The sequence below is a fragment of the Parambassis ranga genome, chromosome 2 (genome assembly GCF_900634625.1).
Source record: "Parambassis ranga chromosome 2, fParRan2.1, whole genome shotgun sequence".
NCBI lineage: Eukaryota > Metazoa > Chordata > Actinopteri > Ambassidae > Parambassis > Parambassis ranga.
Genome location: NC_041023.1, coordinates 42,971,713 through 42,991,501, shown reverse-complemented (window position 1 = coordinate 42,991,501; position 19,789 = coordinate 42,971,713). Strand labels below are relative to the sequence as shown.

Sequence of the window (19,789 nt, the reverse complement as noted above, 5' to 3'; positions counted from 1 at the left end):
GTGGCCGTCAGGTGGCAGCAAAACACAGGTTTGAAGTCATGTATGCAGTTTGTGATTCAGGTGTCATTCTGCCTTGTATTTGTTGACTGGGAACTTGCTGAAGATGTGTGTGTGTTTGTTTCAGGTTCAGTGTGGACTGTCAGACAGTGGAGTCGAGCGCTGACACTGTGGTCCCAGCTTACAGCGACAGCCGCCACCACTGCATCTTCCAGTCCGACCTGCTGCTGTTCAGCTGCGCAGGCGCCCACCCGTCACTGCGGCGTGTTTGCCCCTGCCGCGACTACATGAAGGGCCAGGTGGCGCTGTGCAAAGACTGCCTATAGCACACACACACAGGCTGATAAAGAGCAGGGAAAGGGGGGGCGGACAGAGGACTCGATAAAGTGTGTGTATGTGTGTGTGGATCTGGTGCAGCTTGAGTGTGTTTGACGGACACACTTCTGGGCCATTCAGCCATCAAACACACACACACACACACAAGTCTTCGTTGGACTTGGGTTCTTCATATTTATTGTGATCGCTCAGCGGCTGGAGATAAGCTGAGCATCCATCTACCCTCAGATCCACCAGAGGGGGCGCCGTGAGTGAAATTACTTGAATTTACAAAGGGAGTCAGACTTTGAAAGGACAGCAGATGAGCCTGCACATATCAGTGACTGCCTGCCTGTTTGTGTCCAGGTTGTCATGGAGACTAAGACACCTCCTCCTGACAGCTGCCCCCCTCCATCCACCCATCCATCCATCTCCCCTGCTCACATTTAAAAATCTGACTCTTATACTTTAGGTAGGTTTGCACTGGACTAGCATGCCTGAAGGCCCCCCCCCACACACACACACACACACACACAGGAGGGTGTTCGGGCCAACATATGGCGGCTAAAGAAGAATCCAGTTTTACACTGTAACCAACTCGCTCTTCTGCTCTGGACTAAAGAAACGGGAGCGGTTTCGTAGATATCTAGATTTTCATTCTGGGAGTTTTATCATTTCTGGACACAAATCTCAGACTTCCAAGCAGTCTTCATTCCCCCTCAGTCCACATCTGGATCGGCACCCTCGGTCATGATTTTCTTGAGTTGCACAATCAGATACTTTCCCTTAAAGAGGGTTCTGCAAAAGGCCAGTAGAAAATTGTAATACCGGTTTTCAGCACACACACACACACACGCACAGAAGAGGAGGAGTCATTCTCCGTGGTTCCTGCGCGCCGCTGCGTCATTAGGATGTCGTGATGTTGTAGATGATAGGCCGTCGTCAGTAACAGTGGTAACACCAAGATGCTATTCAAGACTCCTCCACAGCCTGCAGAAAAATCTTCACCCAGATGTTCGTCTGTGTCTTTATGTAAAAAAACAAAAATACACACTCGTCTCCCATCGGGCCACGCGACAGCTGTCAGTCATTTTCAAAAACATGCCAACAACAAACAAGAAGAAGAAGAAGCGTTCCTGCAGAGCAGAAACCTCTCATCTATTTGTTTCCTTTGGATAATTGTTAGGATCTTAATTTGCCTGCAGATTTGCAAAAAATCATAAAAAAATCAGATGATAAAACAATTTGTAGTTCTTGTGGTGAATAAAAAAAATGCACTAAGTTAATCTATTTGCAAAGGTTTAACAAGATATTAGTAACACTGTATATTGTTCATATGGGTTTGAAAGTTTTTCTTTTGTATTTATTTTGTATACAGATCTTTATCGCTGTGTTTTGCTGGAATCTTTGTTTTTTTATTTATAGGAGGGGTGTCATTTCTCTTTTCTTTTTTTTGTTATATTTTTATTTATGGAGGGTAATTTAAGAGAAACTGAGTACTTATCGTGGAGTTTGTAACTGAGACGAGGAGGCTTTGTCTGCTGCTGTTCAGCTACCAGCAGGACTGATGTGTTCCTTGAAGGAGGGGGGTGTTTTCTTTCTTCCTCTCATTGTCTCTTTAACTGTCAGCAGCAGACAAACAGCTGCATTTTATTGTAAAAGGCACCTCATACACTTTCTATTTCCACTCTTCTGTTTGCACATGTGTAAGTTCAGACTGAACGGCACCGCTGCTGCGCCGGCTCAGACTGTTCTTACATTTTATTTTTTATTTATTTTTTTTTAAACAGGTCAGTGATCTGCCGCCAAGTTTCAAAGAACATAATGTGCCTTTTCACGGTTTTAAGTTTCCTGCGATCTGTTTCACATACAGCCAGCTGTGATGTGTCAGGATTGACAAACACACTGGTGACAGCCTCAAAGCTCAACAGTCCTTTTAAACTTTATTCTTTTATAAATTTAATAAATCAACCCAGACTGTAATACTTGTAAAATTCAAAAGTGTAAAATTACACTGATTGGTTCTTTGTTGTTAATAAAAAATTTGCCATCCATTAGAAAGCAGTGGACTTGCATGCTAAACAGTAATTAGATTACCCTAATGAATAATCAGATTACTGCAGCTCATGTGAATAATGTTTTTTTTTTTATTGCCTTAAAGTGATTTCTCAGAGACATACAGGCTGTGTTGGCCTTCCCCTGTCGCATCAGGAGCCTTATTTACTTTGTAATTCATATGTTTGGTTTCCAGACAGCACCAAGCCGAGCAAGTTCAAATCACCATATCTGTCTTTGTTGGCATCGAATGTCTCCATTTACAGTCACACAAACATGTGTTGATGTTATTTTAACATCCAGTGTCTGAAACACCAGAGCGGGGGTGACAAGTGAATAACGCAGTGACAACGTTTTGTTTTTGTTTTCACAGTCTTTGACGAGTAAGAGGGATACAACTTTATTTTTAAATAAACCTTTTTTCTGTGACAAAAGGCGCAGTCCCTGGTTTCACATTTCTTTGTACATCACAGCAATACAGACTGAGTATTTACACGGCACAGCTGAGCTGGCTGTGCGCCACCTTCAGAGCAGGTTTGTGCACATTTACGCATTTGGCACAGCGGAGTCAAACATGCTGACATTCATGTACAGTTTAGGTGCAGTCCTGTCTAATCATCACTGAAGCGTAGAATATATGTCACAGTACCACCTGCTGTTACATCCTGATCGGTTATTTCTCTATGTCTCGATAATTTAATGAGATGGTTGTGCCACATGCGTAATTACGCAAACCTCGCTGCTTAAGTGGCCATTGTAGTTAAACAATGCAGGAAAAGCAGGGGGCGCTGCAGCACCCATACTTCCTGTTTCCATGGCTCAACATGTGACATAAAGATAATAATATAAATGTACCCTATTTGTATTCAAATAACATGTCATAAAACCAAAACAACACAGTCACATGTGCCACACTGACATATCAGTGTGTACATTCACAGTTATATTCACTGCAGCAAGCACAGGCTGTAATGTAGCTGGTAATTACATTCACGATCCTCAGCTGCAGATGAGCAGAATTAAGGCTTTGGAGGGGCGGAAACAAGCTGCGTAACGGTAGGTGATATTTTTCTCTACATTATTTTAGTTTAATGATGAACTTTCATGAATTGGATTTTTTTTATATTTAATCTGAACGTGATAATCAGATTGGGTTGCATTTTATCTTTATTATTGCACGTGGAGATGCTTAATTGAGCATAAAAATGGAGCCGCCAAAGCAAACAGCAGCTAAATCATTAAGACCAATATTTACTTATACTGTATAATCTCTACCATCACTGTAGTGTTTTTTTAGCCTGTGCTAATTAGATTAGCCAATTAATCCACTTTAACAGCGCCAAACCCAAAGCCAAAAAGGTTTTAAATAGTTCTGTGCTTTTAAACGTTTTTTTTATTGGAGTAATTTCTTAAATAATTCCATTATTTGTTAAAAAAAAACGGGATGGCAGTGTATTTCTTATTTTCCTTCCGTTTTCGGTACGTATGACGTCAACACGTCTGCGCAGATGTCCCCGACTGACCAGGAAGTGGGCCTTATGTCGATAAAAAGGACTATTTTGACGGCAAAATGACAACAAAAAAATGTAGAACGCTTTTCAAAATGTAATAGCGCCGAAACTATTAAAATATGCACTTATCACGATGTTTTTATGTGCTATTTTATGTACTGTACAAATAACAGCTAACGTTAGCGGTTATGCTAACAGAGCGTCTGCGCAGAGGATTAAAAAATGATGCAATTATGTTGCACTTTAAAACACCTTCAATTAATCGTTTGGGTATTTGTATAACCTGCTAACTTTATCCTGTTAAATTCCATGTTGACTTCTGTGTTGGTCGTCTCCTGGTCTCATGTTGTAAGTCCCTCTTTCTGTCAGCAGAGGGCGTCATTTGTCAGAGTGTGAATGGTTTTCTCTGGTGGCAGAGGGACCAGCAGTGAGGCAGATTTGCAGTGAAAATGAGGTGGCATCCGGCCATGAGAGTGTGTTGTGAGAGTGATTTTTTTTTTTTTATCCTCCAGAACTGCGAGCCGCTGCTGGCATTGCACATCTGAAGCCTGCTCAAGGTTTCTGCCCCCTAAAATATTGTAAACAGCACATCGAGTCACTGTGCTTCTTAGTGTGTGTGCTTATGTGTTTGCTTCTGATGCCAAATGGGCTTATATTGATATATCCTCTTTCTAGTCATAAAACACAGTTAATACTCCACTGCTACATCAGCTACATCAATCAGTTTGACCTGCAGCGCAGCCGAGCAAAGGCCTCTGGGAAACATAAAGCCTTGTGTTGTGACAGGACAATGAGCTGCAACTGAGGTATTGTACATCAACTTGCTGAGCAAAAATCCGTTCTATCCATGTGTCTCAGGTCCAAGTCCACAGTTCCCCGTGTCCCTGTAATCCTTTCCTTTAAATGTGGAGACAGGTGAAGATAATAATATGTACACTAAACACACTGTGCCACGAGTTTTATCCACGGACTGTGTCCTCATCCACCTCAGGTCCTCAGAAATATACAGACTCCTCCCCTGGCAGCTCAAGGACGGAGTGTGGAGAGACAGCTGGGAGTGACTCTCCAGTCCCTGTCCTGTCAGTCTGTCCCTCCTCCTTTTCCTCTCCATGGTCCGTCACTCAAAACGCTCGTAGTTCCTGGTCTGTCGGACTCGGGGGACCATGTCCAGCAGCAGCCTGCAGGCCAAGAATGACAATCAGTGACATCAAATCAAGCCGCTGTGGTGGAAACATTGTGTAAATGACTCACTTGACTCCATAGGCGAAGATGATGAGGCCGATGAGGACGCCTATTGTTCCATCTAGGTACCACACTTTGGGTTCATGCTTGAACACTTCAGCACTGATGAGGATGGAGAACCCCATGATGCCTCCGACCAGGGAGTTAAACCCTGAACACACACACAAAGGCAAACACACCCAGCTCAGAGCTGTGATGGAGGCTCCTGCTCGGCGGTCACGTGATGTCCATCGCTGTGGTCTGAGAGGCTAAGTGATCTACGGATGCTTGAAATGCCTCTGATGTGTGAGAGGTCAACCGTTTGCACTGCAGCACGTGTTCCTCAGAGTGATACCGACATTTGAAAACGTGTCACACTGGAATGTCACACTCTGATTCCATTACTGGGAAAGTTAATTAAAAGGAAGGAAACGAGCTACAACAACCTACCATCGGTGACGAGAGCTCGGCTTGTGAGCACTTTGCCGAGCATGAACTTCATCACGGCCAGGATGATGCACACCACGCCGCTGACGGTGGACACGCTGAACAGGAAGCCGTCCTGACAGAGACAGCACGGAGACATTTTATGGTTTTCATTACTCTCCCTGCACAAAGAGTGTGTCAGCTAAATACCTGAAATGTAAATGCACAAAGGACGGATGGAGGAGCAGAGCAGAGACAGGGAGCTGCAGAGTGCTTCTGCGGCAACATTAATATTGCACTATGGCCTTGGAGCCATGAAAAGCTACTTTGGCAAACTCACAGACATCAAAGAGGAGCGCAAAACCTGAGTCTCAGTGCTGTGAATCCACAGAAAAATCTGTCCTATCATTCTTCATTGTTACACCTAAAATGAACCTCGCAGACATCCATGCTGCACCGTGACTGTTATATCACCGGGAATCCCCCAGTGACACTCTGATCAGGATTCAGAGTGGGCTGCCTGACATTTGACCGGCAGCAGAGGGAGGGAAACACACTCAGAGAGAGACAAACGGTCCCTGCACAGAATATAAATGTAGCACTTGACATTTATATTTGACAGCCAGAGATCCCTGTGCACAATCAGCCACCCAGCACCTCCAAAAACGCATTTCTGTTGATTTGTCAAGAAGCTTGATAACTTCACTGCTCCTGTTTTAAAGCGTTTGCTTCGGCCTTTATGTGAGTTTTATGTCTCTGTCCTCAGGGGCCACTGCTGCCCTGAGAGTTGAAAGGGTTTCAGGTGAAGAGGACAGTTTGGTTTCCCTGGCACTAACTGACATTAATTGGGCAAAGAGGAGCAGTGGAACAGTCAGGTGTCAAACCAAACATCCTCCTCCTCCTCTGTCGAACCACTGCATACCTAAGCAGCTCAACATTTCATAGAGAGGAGGAGGGCGGCGAGAGTAAACCTGATTTTCAACAAGGGCTTACACAAGATGTATTTATATATAACTGCTGCACCAGAAGCCGGCTGTCTGCTGTGACAGAGGAAAACACAGTCTGTCTGATGATCGGATGATTTTCTGACTCTCCTTTTACTCATCCTCAGGATCCTTAGCAGCGTTTCTACGGTGATGACTATCACCTGGCAACCGGGTGATAAAGCTATTTGAAGAAGTGCAAAACCTCTCCTTCACACACACATTCTCACACACACGCACACTGTTAATGAATAAAGTGTCCCTTAATTGGATGTTGAGATGTTTTTGTGAAAACAAATTAAAGCTGCAGAACAAATGTTCTCTAAATTTCTCCTGAGGTTTCATCAAAGCAAAACATCTCACATGCAGGCACATTTTATGAAGACAGGAGATTATCTGATGACGCCGATGATGAGGAAATTACCGTACACATAGTGCTGCAATAGTGCAGCCAGGCAGCTTCCAGTATTAGTACTATGTTTCTGCTTCTGCTTTAAGATGGATGTTTCCATAACATCCTCTGGCAAAAACCACTTAAAGGCTCACGTTGAATCTCACCAGATGCTCTGCCAGAATCAGCCGCAGCTTCATGAAAATCACATAAATAACTGACATTTGTCCATCAGGCTTTTTTCTTTTTTTTTTTTTTTTTAGATCCCAGATGAAATCCTCCAGCAGGAATTACAGCGGCGTCCTGCTCCTGGCCAGACAAAGTGGTCCTCACTATCTCTCAAAGCTTTAAAAATCAGATTATACACCAAACTATGGCTGGAGTGAAGCACAGCGTGAAGTGACCCTGTGTGACCGTCTGACGGCCACACAGCTGTCACAGGGACGTCGCATTTTTCAGCTGTTTTTTCCCCCTCAGAGTTAAATGGATCTGAGCCATATGGTGGATGTTTTAATCCAGAACCCTCATGTTTAACCTCTGCACCACCCTGCCATACACATGTCAACTCTAATCTACTCGTATCGAGTGATTTGATGGGTAATAAATGTGTATCATCTCAGATATTAGCAGTGTGTGTATATGTGTGTGTGTCCTTACCACTTCAGGTAGCAGCTTGGTGGCCAGGTCGTGGATGGCTTTACCCACAATGCACATAGAGGACAGGATGAAGATCACACCGAGGATGACACAGGCTCTGCAGAGGAGCAACACATCAATGCAATGAGCCTGCAAAGCTGCAGCTGTATTTTAGTCATACACGTCATTGTTAGCATGTTAGCATGCACTGAAGGAAACTACATTTCCCAAAATGATCCAGACTGACAGGAAAAAACTCCCACCGAGCAGCAGATGCTCTTTTTAAACACCGCCTGCCAATTAAAAACCTCCAGAGGGACACACAGACCAGTGGAAGCATATGTCCTGGTCATGCCTGGTTACCACTGTGCGTGTGCTCCTGGGTTTTGACCGGATGAGGTAACCACGGCAACCCACAGCATCTCTCTCTGGGAAGTCCTTGGCAGAACGCACACACACACACACACACACATTAACAAGCCCCCTGCTGTTTCCTGCACAGTGTGCATGTAAAAACACACACCACCTTTGTGCTGCTGTTTTCTACACAACAAAACAACACAAAACACAGCCTCTGCATCACCGCGCTCCAACAATAATGATGTGAACGAAGGTGTTTCTGCCCCACAAAAACAAGCCCCCCACCCCCACCCCCCAGTTCATCTCATTTTGACACCTCCAGCTTGCACGTTACCCTGGCAACCAGTCAGCACTCGGGCATCACTATTCAACCACGTCTCTGCTGTCGGCAGACAGAGCGGAGCAATGAAGAAGAACAACAAACAAACACAGACACAACAGCAGCAGAGTAACATTCACTCATATCCATGAGGAGCATTTATGCATGATTACACATCTGTGTGTGTTTGTGAAGCGCCGGACTCTCAGTGAAGCCAATTACCGGCTGAACCCCTTCCTGAACTTTGTCCAATTATCTGCTGAGCTGGAGTAATGAGTGGAGCGAGCTTGTCTAACACTTCTTATTGTAGTCGGATGCTTGTATTTGTGTGTGTTTGTGTGTGTTTGTGTGTGTGGTACAATAGCTGAATGAATATCTGTGTCTGTCTCCAGAGGACATGAGCTCATCTGCCGTCTCTGCTGCAATTAGCTGTCGTTCCTCTGAGACCAGGACAGGTCTCCGCTGTGGAGTGAGTGTGTTGGGGCTGACGGATGAGTCCACCGGCTGCTCCGACAGAGGACACGCTCAGACTTCTCTGACTCACTAACAGGTCTTTTTTGTGCTGATCAGCTGATTATTGATGTATATCTTTCAAATGCCTCCCTGACCATTCAGCAGCCTCTGAAAAGCTCACACACACACACACACATTGCACTGTTCTCAGCCTGGTGGAGATAAGAATGAGGCACTCGTCTGTGATCGGTCCCAGAGGGCCGAGGCTGACAGAGCTGAAGAGGCCTGCTGTCTGAGACTCCTCTACAGGACAAAACACACCTCACACACACACACACACTCTGCTCTGTGGGGGTATTCTGCTCATTTGGGAGCTTCACAGTGATGCTCAGTGTTTGTGAATGTACTCACATGTATTCTCGGTGTGCTGAGTGGACGGCGGCGGCGTTACTGTACCGCCACAAAACGATGACAGAGGACAGCACGTCCAGCGTGGCGTCAAACTGCAACATGAAAACACGTGAATGGTCTGTGTGTCTGCTGTAATGCACAGTGAATGAAGAGGAAGGTGAGGGTCACTTACAGCAAATCCAAACGCTGAAGCACTGTGGCGCATGATGGAAACAGCTGCAAAGAAACACATTCTGCGGTAATTCAGTTATCTGCAGATGTGTTCAAAACAAACCTGCAGTGGAGGAGAGGACAGGCAGAGGGGAGGAATCCCCTCCTCCTCCTCCTCCTCCTACATTTATTTTTAGCCAGACTCACAGAGGGCCGTTAAAGCTGCCTCAGCTCTGCACGCTGAAAAACGCTTGTTTACTTTCTGCTGCAACTAAATCATCTCTTTCACCTCTCCTGTGCCTCTGGCCTACTGTTTCCCCTCTCCTCTTATTGTTTCAGCATCATCATCCCCAGAGGCAGAGAGTTACACCTCCTGAATACAGATGATACCTGCAGCTGATGTGTGAGATGTGCACACCGCCTCATTAGCACCAAAAGTGCAGAAACAGGAGTCAAAAAGGTCAAATCCTGAGCGCTGTCTTCTCTCCAGGCTTCAGATGTGTCTCATGTGTTCAATATTAGAGCCAGACTGAAGAGATCGTTCACACGAAAGTAAGAATTCTGGGTGTTCGGGGTGGAGGTATCCTTCTAGTCTCTCTCTGCCTCTCACTGACAAACGATCCAGCAAACAGAACCTGACAGCTGCTGAAATAAAAGCAAATAAAGCAGGAGGGACTGTGTGCTAACACCAGAGTGTCATCTGCCAGCACTGACAGGAGGCAAACAAAGCATTGCATGCAAACGTGTGACATGGAGTCATCCAGAGCTCAGATCATCTCGATCCAAAATATTCTGCCTTCAGACGTTTTTCTTCCTCACAGATCGGACCACCTCCTCCTCCTCCTCCTCCTCCTCCTCCTCCTGTGAGCGCCTTCATTAGCAGCAGAATGAAGAACTGGTGTATAAATGAATCTGCGGGTGTCAAGCCGAGCCCGGCCTCGGTTAATTGGTTCCTAGGAAAGCTGGGTGGCGCATGTGCACAGTTGGGGTCTGTCTCCTCTTCCTCATATATTTACAAGGAGATAAAGCACCCTCTGAGGTCTGCAGGTTTACTGATACTGAGGCTACATTCTGGCTGATGGATGCTGTGAATTCACCCTCATTTTTTTACGTTGTTTCCTTCTTGACTCCTTCTTGCTCTGTCTAGTCGGCCCGAGGATGATCCTTAGCTTCCACACTTCAGGTGTTAACTGTCCCATATAGGTGCCATACTCCCCCACTGTGAAACCTATAGCTGCACCTGTCTGCCCAACGTAAAACTCACACACACTTGTGCATACATTACTGCCATGTTTGAGAACAGCTAATATTTTACAGGCTGCCGCCTTGACAGGGGAATGCAGCAGGTGCCAGCTGGCCTGGATTCTTGTTTGCAGGAAGTTTCTTTATGAAAAACACACACAGGTAGGTAACAAAGCAGCATTCTTAAAATGTTCCTATTTACACTGAGCCTCCCTCCTGCTGTGACAGGTGTACAGAAGACATGTGCATGGGATTATTTGCTAATACGTGTCTGTTTGTTCTACAGAAACAGGTTGTGCTGCAATTAGACTGAACTCATATCATGTAATCTAAGATTTAAATGGAGGCTGCTTTCTCTGATTTCCAGTGAATACACCTCTGTCATAGAGGAGTGTATCAGACACACACAAAACAAAGAAGAAGGCAGTGAACGCCTGCCAGTGTCCCTTCATCAGAACAGGAAGTGGGTTAAATGTCGAATACAAACAGGCTCACATCACTGATTCTGACCCACAACCAAGATGATCCAGTCAAAAAAAAAACAGTTGTGCTGTTCCTGAGGGAGTCAGGCCACTGCTGCTCATTTCATCATGTTTCAAGTGCGAGCATGTGGAGGACTGCAGTAATGTGGTGGACGCTACAGGAAGCGTTCATATCTCTGCTGCACGCCTGCAAGAAAACCTGAGCTGCCACTGCACTGATCTGCATACACTGCAGAGGAGGAAGTCAGCTGATCATCTCTCAATCAAGGAATGTGATCAAACTTAGATACGAAGTTTACAAAACGTTTAACACAGAGAGAGGTCTGAGACACAAGGTTGAATGACTCACTCAATTCAGCAAGACGTCAAAAGAAAAGAAGAGTGAGAGTGAAGGTCCACTTCTCTTGAAAATGTTTCCTGTTGCTTTTCTAATTAAGAGACGTGGAGGCAGTGGGGGTGAAGGGATGTTGGCATGAAGTGTATCCATGGGTTTCAGAGAATTCGTTTAATCAAGCCGCTGGATGTCATAGTCATTAAAACCGTCCTTCTGTCCAAACATTAAACAACCACATGTCACATGCTTGTGATTAAAGGAAAGGTGTCACTCACTGAAAGCGGTGATGGCCAGGACGATGGTGACCACAATGGACACCAAGGACACCCACAGGGCCTTCTTGCGGTAACTCTGTGCTTCATGAGGCTTCAGGCGCATGCTGCTCTCCAGAAGGCCTGCAGACAGAATCACAGGGCACAGTGGCCCATTTGCTTCAAAGGTGACCCAGAGGGCGCAGGTGGGGACGCAGGATGTGCGCTTTTACGCATGTGGCACAACAGCGATAAACTCATTACTCATCCTATAATGGAGACAGGATGTAGCTGTGTGGGCTTGTTCTTCATTTTCATACAGATGAGCTGTCAGAAATGAAGAAGACACGCATGGAAACGTGTTTAACGCTGCTGTGCCAAATGCGTAAATGCGCGCATCTCCTCTGCTCCTATGGATCCCGCTTCAGGCTGTTTTTGTTTTAATTAAAAAGTACATTTATAATATGTCCAAGCCTGCATGTGGCAACAAAGACAAGTTTTACCAAGCAAACATGTTTGCTTTCTATGGAACAAAATATACTAAAATATTGACATTTGACAGTTAAATATAGTCTAAATGTCTGAATCACACGCAGCATTTTGAGTATGATATTATACTGATTTTCAGTCAGCACCTCTTGCACCACACTCAGTGTGCGTCCTGGCATCTTAAACTTTGAACATATTCCTCCCCACTCACCTCTGTCCTCTATGCTGTCTGTTATCTTCATCTCTTGGTCCATCCGGAAGCCCTCTCCCTGACTTTCTGTGTTGTTGCTGTCTTGTTGTTGCTGCTGCTGCTGCTGCTGCTGCTCTGGGGAGTCCGCCTGCTGTTCGCACTGCCCGTTTACCACGGTGGAATCCACAGCTACAACCGGGCCCGGGACGGCGGTAGAGTCTGGGGGTGTGGAGTCTGTCATCTTCTCGGCTCCGCTTTCAGTAGGCACTCCAAAAAATGTCACACCTGAGTGAGAGGTGCGGGCTTTCAAACAGGCGGAGACCCGGAGACAGAGAGGAAAGGGAGGGAGGGAGACTTATTGCAGCGCCGCAAGTCCAGTTGCGCCAAATTACAAAGTGTGAGGTGAAATATTACCGGAAATGATAACAAATGGACTTCAATACTTCGTCTATATGTCACCTGAAAGAAGGGAAATGTATTCAGATGGACACAACTGGATGTTTTTGGTTGTTTACATTGTTTAATATTTTTGGTAAGTACATTCAGGTGGAAAACACCAGCTTAGCACAAACATAGACATCAGGTGGTCTTTTATTTTGAAAGTCTTCACCGGAAGTGGTGAAGACTCACCGTCTACATGATCAAAAACCTGACAGAAGATGTTGCGCACAGTCTGGAGAGAACACACACACACACACACACAAACACACAATATTCACATCGTGTTTCCATTCGCGACGTCGTGAAACAGCCACACCAGTACTCTAATTACTAATCCCTGTGTACTTCACGAGACCTGAGCTCGCGCTGGAGGAGAAAGAATCTGCGGCTGCTGTGCGCGCGCTCTGCGCTCCGCTATGGAAACATCTGGTCCCATGTGGGTTGAAGGAGCCTGCAGACAGGACTGGACCAGTTTCTCAGCTGTACACTGCTTCAAAGAGATAATCAAACTCCACAGATAAATAATGTAATTTTATTCACTGCTGACAACATGTCTGATGATCATTAAGTGAGTTCCTGTGGTGAAATACATCAGACTGTCTGAAGTGGAAATATCAGGATATTAGAATATGATATCAAGTTTTATTACACTAAAATCTGAAGATAAAGCTAAAAAAAACGTTTCACAATAAAAACTAAATACGTGCACTGAATAAAAAGTACATTCGTGACATCTAGTGGCTGCTAACCGGAGCTTGTATTTACATCATGATGGCGTGCTGTTTACACCACCATCCGCTAGGAAGCGCTGTGTCTATCCTAAATGACCGGTTTTAGCTTTTCGTTTCGTCCTTCCGGTGCCCCCGTCGCCCCGCTCCCTCCCGATGCTAGCACCGTCGGGCTTGGCTGTGGGAGCGTAATGGCGGTGCACCGGGGACCCTCTACGAAATGGCTCTTCACCCGGGAGCAGCTCGAAAACACGCCGTCTCGCCGCTGCGGAATAGAGGCCGACAGGGAGCTCTCTTACAGGCAGCAAGCCGCCAACTTAATCCAAGATATGGGCCAGAGACTCAACGTGTATCCTTTCTGAAAGGCATAGGCTAGCCGGCCGACAGACGGGTTAGCTGCGAGTTAGCATTAGCTTACATGGGGTAGGGACGAGGAGGCTTGTTATAAATCACATTTTAACTATTTAAAACAAGTTTTAAATGTTTCATTTTTACGCAGACACTTTTCTTTATCAGGGCGGACATTCTAACTGTGCTAACCAGGCCTTTATATCATGCTGGAGTCACAGAGGCCTGCTTGCTAGCTTAGCTATTGTTTTGTCTTTTATTCTATTGTTAGCTTCGTGTCTGGTGGTTACATGCAGAAATCAGCAGTAACATTGGCTCCACGCGTGTTTTAATCTAATACTGTATTAAAAAATTAACACGTAGCTCACCGGACAAGCTAAAAGCTAACCTGATGATTCCGGCGTTGGCTTTAACGCGGTTTTAGTGGCTCACGTTGTGCTAGCTCTCAGCGTTAGCGTCAGCGTTAGTGAAAATGAGCAAAGGGTTTCAATTTGTTGCACTAACTGTCTGTATTAATTACTACATATTATCCGTGTACTGTCCTTAACTGGGTTTCCAGGTCTCAACTAATTATTAACACAGCCATAGTTTATATGCACAGGTTTTATATGATCCACTCCTTCACCAAATTCCATAGAAATGTAAGTATCCCAGCAGTGGTGGCTAATACTATAATTCCAGGTGGTACAGGCTGTAAACACTGTTTGTTGTCTTCTGTAGATCATTTCCCAGACTACGTTATTCCTGGCAGCTAAAGTCGAGGAGCAGCCCAGGAAGCTGGAGCATGTCATTAAAATAGCCCATGTCTGCATTAATCCACAGGAGCCGGCTCAAGACACTAAAAGCAACGTAAGTAACTATGGCTGTCCTCAGGCATACACCTGACCTCTCTTCGAGATCTGTGTTGCAGAGGTGATGTTAATATTTTTGTTGTCTTCTTTTCTTACTGCACTATATTGAGATACAGGGAAAATCAACATCAGGTGTAGCCTTACAGTGGAGTTCACTTCACATGAAATACCATCATCTGTCCTCCAATCCAGCTGTCTGCCAGGGGGACAGCTGGACAAACAGTCCTCACCGAGCTTGCAGCCTGGTTAAATCTTCTTAGGGTTAGAAGAAGAAAACGAGGATTGTTTTTTGAGTACTGATTCGCTGGTCTATTGATTTTATATGCCCTGCTGCAGAGGGAGGAAAGTGAAAACCAGAAAGCTCAGTGACACTGAGCGAGCCTGATCGATTATTCTAGACGCCATTTTACAAAGTCCTCTATTCCTCTAGCAGGAGATTCATGTTATTTTTTTTTTAAACCTTTAAGTACAGTTTTGTCCATTAAAAAATGCTTTTATTTTGTAGGAATGTTTATTACATTGAAATGATTTGCTTGATCTCTTTCAGGCATTCCAGCAGCAGGCACAAGAGCTTGTAGCTCTGGAAACAGTAGTGCTGCAAACGCTGGGTGAGTCCTACATATTCATCCTTACTGTCACCCATTGCAGCAGCATTATGACCACAAGAGGAACATGTGCAAATAACATGAGTACATGAGTTGTTTGTTGACACTGTGCTCACACATGTGGCTGATTAGCTTCATTCCGCTTCTTGACTGCAGGTTTTGAAATAACAGTTGATCATCCACACACAGATGTTGTGAGATGTTCCCAGCTAGTGCGAGGTATTTTCTCTTTTCTCGTCTTTTTTTTTTAAGTTTGGAATTGTGTTGTGATTAAAGGACACTTTCCATCCTCACATGTTAATGCTGAGCTCTAAAACAACATTTCTTCTTCTCTTACAGCAAGCAAGGATTTGGCACAGACTTCCTATTTCATGGCTACCAACAGGTTATTATCCTGTTCCCATTATTGCACTGTAATGGCACCCTATAGCTTCCTGTCCTGCAGGGTCCCCCTTCCTGTGTCCAACGCCCTGTTTGCGCCTGGATCCCGGGAACCCCCAACGTGGGGATGTACCGGCCGGGCTGCTGTGTGCGGTGTATTGTACAAGGGCTCTGTGTTGGCACATAGGGGTTGAATGCACAATGTGGAGTGTAGTGGTGCTGTTTACCTCTCCAGGTTGTTTGGTACGGAGTGCACATGTCTAAAAAACAAATCTCAAATGGTAGCCTGAATATAGATTGCCACTAAAGAGTCTTAAACTTATAGAGGTTCTTGGTAAGTAAAGCTCACAATTCTTTACATTTTTTTTTTGCATTTTTTCACCCAGAGGAGCTAACAGTGAAACACCAAACTATACTGCAAACTGAGTTTTACAGATGTAGCAGAAAAGGCTCACAAAAGGCTTTACATTCACTGAGCCGACAGTTTTATGATTCATGATGTTCATGTTTTTTTTGACTAGGAGTTCAGACAGTTTTCATAGGTTTTTTTTTTCTAGGAACACTCCAGCAATGTTCTAACATTGAGAAGGTCTTTCTTAACTGTGGTATGAAGTGCTGCACCTCTAAGGGAACAGCACAAACAAGGCTGGAAGTAGAGAGAGCTCAAATGTGTCTGCAGTGCAGAATAACACATTTGTAAAGATTTAGATCAGAAAAAAGAATAGAAGTTGAATTTTCTTTGACTGAAACAGTGCATACAGGTATTAAGAATTCTTGGGGATGACAAGGAGCTCTACAAGCGATTTTGTCACATGGTGGTTCATTGGCTTCTTGCTTAGGAGTGCAGAAATTGTTTCTTTTTTAGATCTTGTTGGTGTAAATGCTTTATTTTGAGCAATTATTATAATTGAGACATGTAAAGTGAAGTGCTGAGGCTTTACTTTCAGTGTGATTTTATTAAAAATTTCTTCATTTTATTTGAGTCTTTTTGTTGTTTGAATACTCGAGAGCCAGTTTGCAGTTCAGTTTGTGGTTCAGGGGACATTAATGGTAGAAAACATGAACTCTAATCGTCTGTCTTGGCTACCAGCTGTCAGTGTTTCTCACTCTCAATGCTCCTCAATGATTTTTACTCACATGTGGTGTTTAATTATTATTTAATCGGAGTCTGATTTTTCTTCCTAAGAGACTGAGAAACACTGCTTTGTGTTTTATAATTTTTCCCTTTTCACATAGAAATCAAAAACAATGGGCTCATACTGGTTCAGTATATTTTATACTGCCATATGAAACTGTATGTGTGTCTCACTCAGACATTTAGGAACATGTCGTAACAAACATAGGTTTACTTACTTGTTCCATAGCTGTAAGGTAAGGCTGTGTGTATGTGATGTGGGCGTACCTAATGGGTCTGTGTTGCTTTAAACTGTATGTTACTGTGAAAGCCCTTCAGCTGACGGTCGGATCTGTCTCTTGTGTTTCTTGTCTCCTCCTGCAGTTTGCACCTCACCACATTCTGCCTGCAGTACCGGCCCACGGTCGTCGCTTGTGTCTGCATCCACCTGGCCTGTAAGTGGTCCAACTGGGAGATTCCTGTGTCCACAGACAGCAAGCACTGGTGGGAGTATGTGGACCGCACCGTAACGTTACAGCTGCTGGACGGTAAGAGTGTAAACAGACTTCCATCAGAGTCATGTGGAGTTGGCTGGAATCAGGGATAACTGGTGGTCTTTACTGCTTTCAGAGCTCACACATGAGTTCCTACAGATCCTGGAGAAGACGCCCAGCAGGCTGAAGAGGATACGAAACTGGAGGGTATGTCGTAAAAAGCATGAAGCACAGGACGTGTAACTGAGTGTCCGTATTTAATGTTTAACTCTGTTTGTTTTTAGGCCATCCAAGCAGCAAAGAAGCCAAAGACGGAAGGTCAATCCATGGACAGTGCCTTCCAGGGAACGTCTTTAGATGGCCTTCCTGGTGTCACCAACTCCTTCTTCCCTTCCACCCCATTAGACTCTGCAGACATGTCCACCGAGAACGCCATCGCCGCTTCCTACGCCTCCTACCAGCCCCTGAGTGACCAGTCTAAGCCCCTAGGCTTTGACCAGTTCCCCCAGCCTTCCAATTCGGACTTCACTCCGATCAAACACAAACACAAATCTGCAGGCGGGTCCAGCAGTGAGCAGCAGCAGCAGCTCGGTGTCAACGCTGCTGCTTTTGCACGGCCTCAGAAAATCTTGACTCTGGAAAAGTACAGAGAGAAACACGCTGTAGAGCTGGCCTTGCAGAACGGCGTGAAGGAGGAGAGCGCTGATATGTACGCGCCTCCTCCTGCTCTTACCTCCCACCACCACAAGAAACGCTCTCAGCTGCAGCAGGCCGGCCAGACGGGCGACGGCAGGAGAGAGAAGTCCAGTTCTAAAAAGCCTCGGCTCCCTGCTTCCTATACTGAGAACGGCTCTGCCACAAGCGAGGAGCTCAAGATGCGAATCAAAGTTTCCTCTGAGCGTCACAGCGGCTCAGAGCAAAGCAAAGACAAGCACAAAGAGCACGGCAGCCATCGTCACTCGAAACACGGCCACTCACACTCGTACTCCCTCAGCGGGAACAGCAGAGGGACAATAGACAGCGCCTCCTTGTCCGCACGAGCTCCCGGCAGCCACTGCGGGGACGGGAGCTCCTCGGGCTCGTCTCGTAAAAGGCCTCACTCTGACGCCGGCAACCACAACCACCACCACCACTCATCCAAGAGCGGCAGGACCTCCAAAGGAGGCCTGAGCTCATCTCACTACTCGGACAGCAGCCAGAGGATGATGGAGCACCACGGCCACGACGGCACCAACGGCCTGCTGACTTCCAACGGCCAACACACCGACTACAAAGACACTTTTGACATGCTGGACTCTTTACTAAGTGCCCAAGGAATGAACTTGTAACCCGAAGGGTCTCCAGTGTTGTCTAGAATTAAGGTATTACCATGTTTATTAGAATTTTAAAAAATGAATTTATTTGTCTTAAGTTATCTGAATTCCTCATCGCCCTCAGTCGTGTCTGCACACTGATTATTGATGAAACTGTCAAATGTAAAATTATATGCATAGAGCAGTGTACTACTAGCTTGCAACAAAAACAATCTCAGAAAGAATGCGGCTGGAAAAATGAAAGTGAGCTGATTATGATTTTAACGTGCATGTTTTCAGTCACTAAAGGGAAGACATAGCTAGTGTTCGCAGCCTTCGTGACAGTTTACAGACAGTTCTTTTTTCTTTTTTTTTGTATGTTAAGACATTTTGTTCCACGAAAAAATCTCAGGTCTTAAACGTTTTTGATAAAAGAAGGAATCTTCCTCTGTTTGGGTTTTATTACCTGTATCTGTGGAGATGTGTCACCTCTGCCTGTTTTTTCAGTGCGTTCCAAACGAGGACAAAACAATGTGAGGCCGACTCCATTTGCTGCTTGTTTTGGGACTTCCAGGGCCTGAACCTTTTAAATGTGCAGAGCTACAAATTGACGTTTTATCCTACACCTGCTGTGAAAGTGCATTTGAGACATAGCGGCTAAAAATTTGCAGAAAGGCCTTGTGATCGTCAATCGCTCTTCAGTATGATAAATGTAATTAACTCGGAGAACATACAGATCTCTGTGTACATAGGTCTGTAGATCAGAAGTGTTCTTGCATCAGTCCGAACCTTCCTCCATTCAATGTATCGCAAAAATCTGACACACTCTGTATTGATGAACATATCCTCGATTACGAGCCCAAATAAAGGTGTAAAAGTGCATTTTTTTGATTGCATCAGATTGTTTTTGCTCTCCAAAAAAATTCCCAAACATAAATATGGTTAAAAAATTGTGCTTAAGTCCCTAATTTTGGCCTCTGAAGCACATATAGCAAAAACAACTGCCAAATCATGCAGATGGTTTAATCCCAGCCTCATAACATTGGATTTATTCCCCATTGAATATAAGCCCTTGCTGTGTTCAAAGATAAAACAGCCATTTGTCAAACGCCGCCAAAGGAAATTCTCATCAAAGACGGACTCTGTAAAACCTGCTTTCTTCCTGCCTGCCTGTTTATATGTAGCATATTGATTATTGATGTGACCACATCTTCAGAGTTTTCTCGTGTGTCTCTCCTGCAGCAGCTAAAGGGGAGTTCTAAGGTTCATTTGTGGGTGGAACATAAATCCAGTTCCTGATAATTAAGCAGCACCCATGG

General features: G+C 45.0%; 3 protein-coding genes across 5 annotated transcripts in view; 2 read left to right on the top strand and 1 right to left on the bottom strand.

Moving 5' to 3' along the window:
• mgat5 (alpha-1,6-mannosylglycoprotein 6-beta-N-acetylglucosaminyltransferase) overlaps positions 1-2,801 on the top strand; it is a 45,171-nt gene extending 42,370 nt beyond the window's left edge. For all 3 annotated transcript variants that reach the window (XM_028400103.1, XM_028400101.1, XM_028400102.1), the window contains one exon: positions 125-2,801. In XM_028400103.1, the coding sequence (XP_028255904.1) occupies positions 125-323 (199 nt within the window). In that variant the 3' untranslated portion in view covers positions 324-2,801. The remainder of the gene's footprint in view (positions 1-124) is intronic.
• Positions 2,802-3,820: 1,019 nt separating this feature from the next.
• Positions 3,821-12,527, bottom strand: LOC114431736 (transmembrane protein 163-like). Its single transcript, XM_028399343.1, has 8 exons — positions 12,238-12,527; positions 11,562-11,681; positions 9,251-9,294; positions 9,079-9,170; positions 7,557-7,653; positions 5,550-5,661; positions 5,130-5,271; positions 3,821-5,056 (listed from the first exon to the last, which is right to left on the bottom strand). Exons 1-8 carry the CDS (start codon positions 12,455-12,457, stop codon positions 4,996-4,998), a joined length of 888 nt encoding a protein of 295 aa, XP_028255144.1. The 5' UTR covers positions 12,458-12,527; the 3' UTR covers positions 3,821-4,995.
• Positions 12,528-13,514: 987 nt separating this feature from the next.
• Positions 13,515-19,352, top strand: ccnt2b (cyclin T2b). Its single transcript, XM_028399662.1, has 9 exons — positions 13,515-13,734; positions 14,293-14,374; positions 14,454-14,582; positions 15,132-15,192; positions 15,346-15,408; positions 15,529-15,574; positions 17,069-17,232; positions 17,315-17,385; positions 17,463-19,352. The coding sequence occupies exons 1-9, from the start codon at positions 13,577-13,579 to the stop codon at positions 18,504-18,506; spliced, it is 1,818 nt and encodes a 605-aa protein (XP_028255463.1). The 5' UTR covers positions 13,515-13,576; the 3' UTR covers positions 18,507-19,352.
• Positions 19,353-19,789: the final 437 nt, after the last annotated feature.